Source organism: Dendrobium catenatum, unplaced genomic scaffold (assembly GCF_001605985.2).
Source record: "Dendrobium catenatum unplaced genomic scaffold, ASM160598v2 fragScaff_scaffold_273, whole genome shotgun sequence".
NCBI classification, from domain to species: Eukaryota; Viridiplantae; Streptophyta; class Magnoliopsida; order Asparagales; family Orchidaceae; genus Dendrobium; species Dendrobium catenatum.
The window spans coordinates 911887-920106 of record NW_021318735.1 but is presented as its reverse complement, the minus strand read 5'-3'; the positions used below and the strand labels follow the sequence as shown (position 1 = coordinate 920106).

At 37.7% G+C, this 8220-nt stretch overlaps 1 protein-coding gene across 1 annotated transcript in view; it reads left to right on the top strand.

Moving 5' to 3' along the window:
• Positions 1-5547, top strand: part of LOC110113486 — a 40643-nt gene extending 35096 nt beyond the window's left edge. The window contains exons 9-10 of the mRNA XM_028693410.1: positions 1538-4259; positions 5157-5547. Coding sequence (XP_028549243.1) covers positions 1538-4259; positions 5157-5210 — 2776 coding nt within the window. The 3' untranslated portion in view covers positions 5211-5547. The remainder of the gene's footprint in view (positions 1-1537; positions 4260-5156) is intronic.
• The last annotated feature ends 2673 nt before the right edge of the window (positions 5548-8220 follow it).

Here is an 8220-nt window from a genome sequence, read left to right as displayed (position 1 = left end):
ACTGGCTCGGTACCGAGCGTGTACTTGCTCGGTACCGAGCATGTACCGCTAAGTACCGAGCATATACTTGTTCGGTACCGAGCATGTACTGAGCAGTACCGAGCATATACTGAGCGGTACCGAGCATGTACAATCTGATGAAGCGAGACATGAAGCAAATAACGGGAAGAAAGATCGTTACCTAGCCGTGAAAAAAGAACCTTCGATTACAAGAAGCTGGAGAAGAAGAAGCGAGACATGAAGCAAATGACGGGAAGATTACGAGAAGCAAGAGAAGAAGAATAAATAAATCGTTACCTTCGATCGCCTCCAGCTATGTTCAAACTCGACCGAACTGTGGTTGTCCAAGTTGGCGGAGTTCGCCTTTCAGTTCTCACCCGAAGCAGAAGCGGGTTGCATGTTAAGAGTGCTGGACCATTCAAGATAATTAAGAAAATCAACGATAATGCTTATGTAGTAGATCTGCCTGCAGAATTCAATATCAATGTTTAAAACCTTACTTCGTGAGAAAAACTTCTTTCTCTCAAGACGAACCTTCAAGAGAAGCAACAAAGAACGTCTTCAAATAGTTCAACCCTTCGGAACCAATGTATGGCCGATCCCAACCTTGATTCCGGATTCGTTTACAATGAGCAAGGACACGTCGACATCCTCCGGTCAACTTTCTTCGACGTCAACCTGGAAGTTGACAACTCTGTCGAATAATATTTGGATCGCATCATCTTCACGCTATCCGAAGCAATCGAAGAATGACACACTAACGTTCAGTGGCAAATTGCTTCCGGGCATCGGCAAGGGTGAACTTTGTAGGTGGTGATTCAATCACAAGGATTTGTGCTAATCCCTCTGCCTCTGCTTAGTAATAGTAGGATTTGAATTTTACTTTCTATGATTCTAATCTCAATATTAACGTAGGGATCTTATTGAAAATCTACTTTATTTGCATCTTGTTCAATTTCTAGATTACTTTGGTGATTCAAATTCTGAGCATGTGATTTGGCCTAAGCGTAGCTACCCTTCCTTCGTTTTCTATTATCGTTTAGCAGCTAACAGTCTTAATTATTATTTGGTCTTATTTAAATCGTGCAAGCTCTTATCGCATTCATGTAAAACATAATTAGTCCTGCATCACATGGATGATGTTTATAAAATTTCCGGTTGGATCACCTTAAGAACTAAACCTCTCCAAAGCTGCCGAAGACCTTTTCCTTTATGAACTCTGACCAAAGAAAGAATTAGATATTTATTTGAGTATTTTGATGAATTGGATGTATTTATTAAATGAAACGTTTTTTTCCAGCCAAAGTTTTAATAAAGTTGCAAGTGCCAAACTTCTAACTGTTTTATCCTTGCAACTTATTATTTTAGAGGAAGATTGTTTTTCTATTCAGGGTTTGCATCTTATCTTTTCTGATATCATGAATTCATGTATTTATTATATTATCAAAATTTATACAAAAAGCTGCAACCGATACTTTCCTTCCTAAAATTTTAAATTTATCTCTGATGATGCTACTGAAAGCTCTTGGCTTTGCAGACAAGAAGAGAAGAATTTTTTTTTTGAAGAATTACTAAATTTTAGTTGCAGTGACAACGTTCAAGTGATCTCTATTGTGGGTTCTTGTGGGTCTGGTAAGACATCACTTGCTCGCAACATCTTTCGAGTTGTCGGCCTTGTGCAGAAATTAAAAGACGGTTGCTCAAAAAACTATTTTGATCTGCGGATTTGGGTTAGTTTGTCACCAAACTTTGATCTGGTCAAAACTATAAAGGAGGTGATCAAAGCGGTAGAGAGAAGGGAGTGCCATGATTCCACCTTAGATTTGCTTCAATATCATCTCAAGAATATCATTACAGGGAAAAGATTCCTACTTGTGTTGGATAACTTGTGGAGAGACGATTTTGACTTTTGGGAGAATCTACGAATCCCTTTAATGGATGGAGCTGAAGGAAGCAAAATTCTAGTTACCACGCAGAATGAAAACGTTGCAAGAAGTATGCAAACGGTGCATAAATTATGTTTACAAGGTCTACCAGTAAATGATGGTTGGCTACTCCTTCAGGATCTAGTATTTTCAAAGGATGAACGAATCAAAGTTTTCACAGAGCAACCAAAACTGGAGGATATTGGTAAAGATATTGTGAAGGAGTGCCAAGGTTTTCCATTAGCAATAAAAGCTATCGGTAGCCTTTTGTACTCTGAAACAGATGAAAACCAGTGGGAGCTGCTTTCCCAAGAATTGATGGAAAATGGGAAAGTTGCAGGTACTATTATTCCAATTTTAAAAACCAGCTATGATCATCTCCCTCTGCATCTTAAACATTGTTTTTCCTTCTGTTCCACATTTCCAAAGGATTATGAGTTTGGTAAGGAGGAGTTGGTCAAGTTATGGATTGCTTTGGACTTAATTAAGAATAGTTCGCGGATACAAATGGAGGATATTGGTGAAAGGTACTTTGATGATCTTTTATGGAGGTCTTTCTTCCAAGCCTGTGATAGCAGTATGAAAGATAGCCGTATGTACAAGATGCCAACTGTGATCCATGAACTAGCGCATCATCTTTTTAGATATGAAAGTTTAAGAATAAATCAGAGTGTAACTGAACATGGTGAATCAGGAACAGCCCGCTACGCCTTATTATGTCAGGATGATAAGCAGTCGGCAACATTTAATAAGATGTTTGAGAACAAAGGCCTGCGAGCACTTGTGTTATGCAGTAGAAATGGGGTACTCATGAAAGAGGTCTTAATAGATCTATTTGAGAAAATAAGGTTTCTACGCTTACTGGATCTGAGTAGCAGCTGCCTTGTGGAGCTTCCAGATTCAGTCTGCAATTTGATTCTTCTACGTTACCTAAGTCTGCATGGCACAAACATAAAAAGATTACCTGAGACAATAGGCAAATTGTACCATCTTCAGACATTGCAACTAGGCAATTGCATTCAAATTCATGAATTGCCAGATTCCATTGGTGATTTAAAATTTCTCAGGCACCTTGGACTTCATAATACCAGTATACGGATGCTACCTGAAACTGTAAGCAATCTTTTGAATTTGCAAACCTTAGAACTTGGAAACTGTTACAAGCTAGAAATGTTACCAAAAAGCCTGAAAAACTTAGTTCACCTGCGATATCTTGGTTTGCAGCTTGATTGGGATAGTTGGGATAGACAAATTGATATCATTGCCATGCCCCCTGGTATTGGATGTTTAACATCTTTAAGACACTTGTCAAGATTTGCTGTTGGATCAGAAGCCCAGTGTGGCTTAGGAGAATTGAAGGAGTTAAAACTCCGTGGCAAGCTTTGCATCAGTAAACTTGAAAACGTAGTTAGTGTCAACGATGCAGAAGCAGCCAATTTAAGTGGCAAACGGTACATTGATTCTTTGATGTTGAGATGGGGTGATGCTGCATCCACAGAATCAAAAAATTTGCTTGAAGAAGATGTGATTGATCGACTCCAGCCTCACAAGGATCTCCACAATTTATACGTAGAAAATTACAATGGAAAGAAATTTCCAAATTGGATGCGAGATCCATCTTTCTTGAAGTTGGAAACATTGAAACTCATCAATTGCAAAATGTGCTCATCTCTCCCATGCGTGTGGAAGCTGCCTTCACTGAAAACACTCCAAATAAAGGGTCTGCATGGAGTGGAAAGGTTTGGCACTGTGCTTTCAGGTTTTGAAAATTTAGAAACACTTGATGTGTCAGATATGCATAATTTGAAGAGCTGGTTTCGTATTGGAGATGGCCCAATGAGTTGCCTTACCGCTCTGTACATTTCTGATTGTCCCAATTTGGAATGGTTGCCATATCTCCCACCTAGCATTAAAACATTTGAGTTGAGGAACTGTCAAAATTTGCGTGTTCTTAATAGTCTCCCAAACCTACAGGATTTAGTTCTGGAAAGTGACCGTGGATCAAGACTCAGATGGGTTCAGGATCTAACATCTCTTACTTCATTAACCCTTTCCAAACTCTCACAAATTCAAGATGACCACAAAGGAATTTTCAAAAATCTTACTTCTCTCAAACAATTGAAAATTCAGGAATGTTATGATCTTTATTCAATTGATGAATTACCTGCTGGCGTGGAAAAGTTGGTAATCAAAGAATGCCCTGTGCTAAGTAGACGGTGCCAAAAGAATGGTGATGATTGGCTTAACATACAGCACATTCCCTATATTCAAGTTGACCAAACTGAAAATCGTGATGGCATTTCTCTGGAAAAGCATCCATCCACTCTATCTCAGGTATGCTTGATATTTTCTGTACTCTTTAACCATTTAATGTTTTTACATTCTTTTTATGAGTTGCTTTTTTCAATAATACAGTTAAGATTGCACTTTTATCTTCTCTTACAATGCTACCACTTCCATATCAGACCTTGTATTTGATTTCCTTGTTGGAAACTGGGTGGTTGCGGGCACTTGCATCTGTTTTTTGTTTTGGTTGAGAGAGGGGGATATTTACATATCTAACACTTAAAGTTTAATATATATTTATATAAAATCCGAATCTTTAAACCATATAAAAAATACTGCTAATCTTACTTGCACATTTTCATGCATATATTTTGATGCAATTAAAACACTGAAGTGTTATATCAATAAAGATCAAATTTTAGATATTTGATATGTAAATACATAAAAATTATGTGATATATATGCCACTTCCTACATAAGAATAGTTTCCTACTTCGTGTTTACTATCTTTATTTCTATCCAATGAAGACTAACAGCTCTTCAAACTATCTTCTATATAAAACTCTTCAGTAGTAATTATAATCGTTATCTATCAATGTTTAATTCTTTTTTTTTTTCTCTTTTTGTACTCTTGCTGTTATAAGATATTTCAGTCTTCTTCCTGTTGACTTGTTATAGTTTGGTAAACGATAATGAAAAATTATAACTTTGCTATTGCACCAAGGAAGATTCTAACATGCAAATATATATTAAATGTTTGAAAGATAATCTGGAAGCTGTCATGAGACATCCCTGGCCCTGAAGGTAACTGCTATATTACTGATTAATGTTTAAAAAGTTGGGATTGAGGGAAGCTGTGAATATGAAATATCCATGACAGAGAAGTTCCATATTTCATTATTGATAAAGATGTTACATCATATTCTTTCCATCTTTGCTTTGCAGTTTGTCATGAATTACTTATTTACATGGAAAAAAGGCAGCAGCGAAAAGTCCTAATCACATGGTGAAGATGAAGTCTATATTCAAATAGGTACCTGTACCTGAACTCTTATCCTATTCCTTCAAGAGCAGAAAGCCTCTCCATATCAATTGTAAATGGAGCAGCTCAGTTTTTAGAATGGCTACAGGAAGCCTTTACTCACCTATGATTCTATCAAGTGATGTTGTTATGTTACGTTTCGTCTACTTTTTGGTAAATTTTGGTGTCAAGAATCAAGAAGCTCATACTGTTCAGAAGAAAACTTTTTGTCAATTAAATGTTGCATGAACTGTTTGCTTTAATTGATATCGATGATCAGTTGAATGGAAATTGATGGTAGCTTTTCTTTGATTATGAATGTTGTTACTTGAACATCTATGGCAAGGATGACTTTTTACTGCTTTTTAAAACAGCTTTTTAGTATAAAATTTTAATTTTTATTAAAAAGTTGCTTTAAGAAGCAATAAGAAAGTTTTCCCAAACAATGCCTTAATATCCTCTTTCATAAGAATAATGGTCGAGCTTATCACTAAAATACTCTTGATAATCTCTTCAACACCCCAAAGCTCGTCCTAATACTATAAAAATCAATTATCATGGGTCATACCTACAAGGACATATCATAGATTATTAGGATCATACGATTGGTCGTTGTCTGCCCTAGTAGCCTATCCCTCGCAAGATTCCTGTTCCCTGGCATCTCTCAGCTGTTGTCGTCCATCTGCTCTCAGAGAAGCTCTTCTTTCAGTTTGTTTGTGTTTTTTTCTGCATCTATTTGGATTTGATTCGTCCACCATCGGCCGGTTGGCCGGTATGGCGGTGAATTACTCTTGATAATCTCTTCAACACCCCAAAGCTCATCCTAATACTATAAAAATCAATTATCATGGTTCATATCTACAAGGACATATCATAGATTTATAAGGATCATATGATTGGTCTTCGTCCGCCCTAGTAGCCTGTCCCTCGCAAGGTTCCTGTTCCCTGGCATCTCTCAGCTGTTGTTGTTCATCTGCTCTCAAAGAAGCTCTTCTTTCACTTTGTTTGTGCTTTTTTCTGCATCTATTTGGATTTGATTCGTCCACCATTGGTCGGTTGGCCGGTATGGCGGTGAATCGCTTAACCGACCTTGGATTTTTGAATGGTATGATTAAGTCGCAGTCTTTCCGCAAAGCTTTCTATGGTTCTTCCCATGCGAGGTTTCTTGATATGCAAACTACTTCTTTTCGTGGACTGTCGTCTCTATGGATTTCTAAGGAAGAGATCCTCGCCCTTGCGGCACCTCTGAATTTTTCTTTGGTTGACTTCTTTCCCTCCCACCGCTCTTTCCTTGACTCTATTCGGAAGTTCTTTAATTTAAAGCTCATTAGTGATTTCTCTGTCACATTGTTGGAGTCTTTGCATATTTTGATTAAGTTGGTTAACGAATTGGATTACAGTAAATTTTTTGCCATAAATCCTACATTATTTTTAATTGTTATATGAAATTGACCAAATGGTCGTTCTTGCTTGACATTGGTGTGGAGTCTTCTGTGATTCTTATATGGGTTCCATTTCCTAACCTACGCCCTCATTTATTCTCTCCCCATATTCTTCATGGTCTTGGCTCGTTATTTGGTCGACTGTTAAAAGTTGATAATGCGACATGTAATGGCTCCCGTCCCTCTGTTGCACGTGTTTTGGTTGAATTCGACATCACTAAAAGCTTTCCTAATAAGATTTGGGCAGGCCCTAAAAAATTTGGTTGCATTCAAAATATTAGCATGGAAATTTTTCCTTCTTTATGTGTGCTTTGTGAGAGTATTGGCCATGCCAATGGTGATTGTCGTCCTCTTCCCTCCCATAACCCGAGTAATGTCGCTGCCATTGTTGCTAATCTAGGTAATCTTAATGTTATATCTGAGGATAATGTTGTTGAGATGGTTAACACTTTGGATATTAATGCTCCTTCCTTGAACGTTCCGCTTGTTATTTCTGAGAGGCTTTAAAAGGATAATTGTGAGACAAACATTATGGTTAATGCTGAGGAGAATAATGGTGTCATTGATGTTTCTTCAAATTGATGGGGAGCATGATCATATTAATGCTCTAATTGGGGTGATTGAGGATCCTATTGATACTATAACTGAGCCTGTTTTTGTTGTGGAGTATTTTTCGCCTTTGATCACATCTAGCGGAGCTAAGGATGTTTTGGTAGCTAATAATTGTATGGTTAACTCTGTTAATAGTCTTTCTGTGGATGTTGATTCTGAAGGCTGTGTAGTAGGTAGCCCTCTGGATGTTATGGAGGTGCCTTCTGCAGCTAGAAATGATATCGTCTCCTAGGTTGTCACTTTGTATTCTCTGGAACATATGGTTTGTATTAGGCCTATGGATGTTATGGCTTCTAATAAACATGTGGAATTGATGAAAATTATGATGCTTCGATGAGCTTAACTTGTAACTTCAAGGAGATTGAGAAGATGCATTTTGTTGCTGTACATATTTAGCTTGTTTCTTCTGATGGATTGAAGGCAAAATTGTCTTCTAATGTGATTGATAATAGGGTGGCTGGCTAGATGGATATGGTTCTTCACCTTGTGGGTTTACTGTTGATGGTTTGGAGGAGGCTTTGGATGATTTTAACGAGTTATATGGTTTAAATGTGAGTGACAAAATTCATAAAAACTTTTATAGTACAGGACACAAACGTAGAAAGAGAAACTAAGAAGAAGTAATCCTTCTCCTGGTTTTGTTGTTGGTGGGTTGCTGTGGCTTTTTAATGTTTGATTTCCTTTTTTGTTTGTTTGGGTGGGATTTCGTTGGATTGGATTGTGGTGATGGAGGTTTTATGGACCGGGCAATGATGAGGCGGTTTACTCTCCATTTGATAGGCTTGGCTTGTTGGCAACCACTGGTGGTGTGCTTTGTATCATACTTGGTGGACTTTGTTTGGGATGTGAGGCTATGTTTGCCCTTCTGATGACTTCTTCTGTGTGGGTTGTTGCTTGTTTCCTCATCTGGATGATCCCTGCCTTCCGTTTGGGC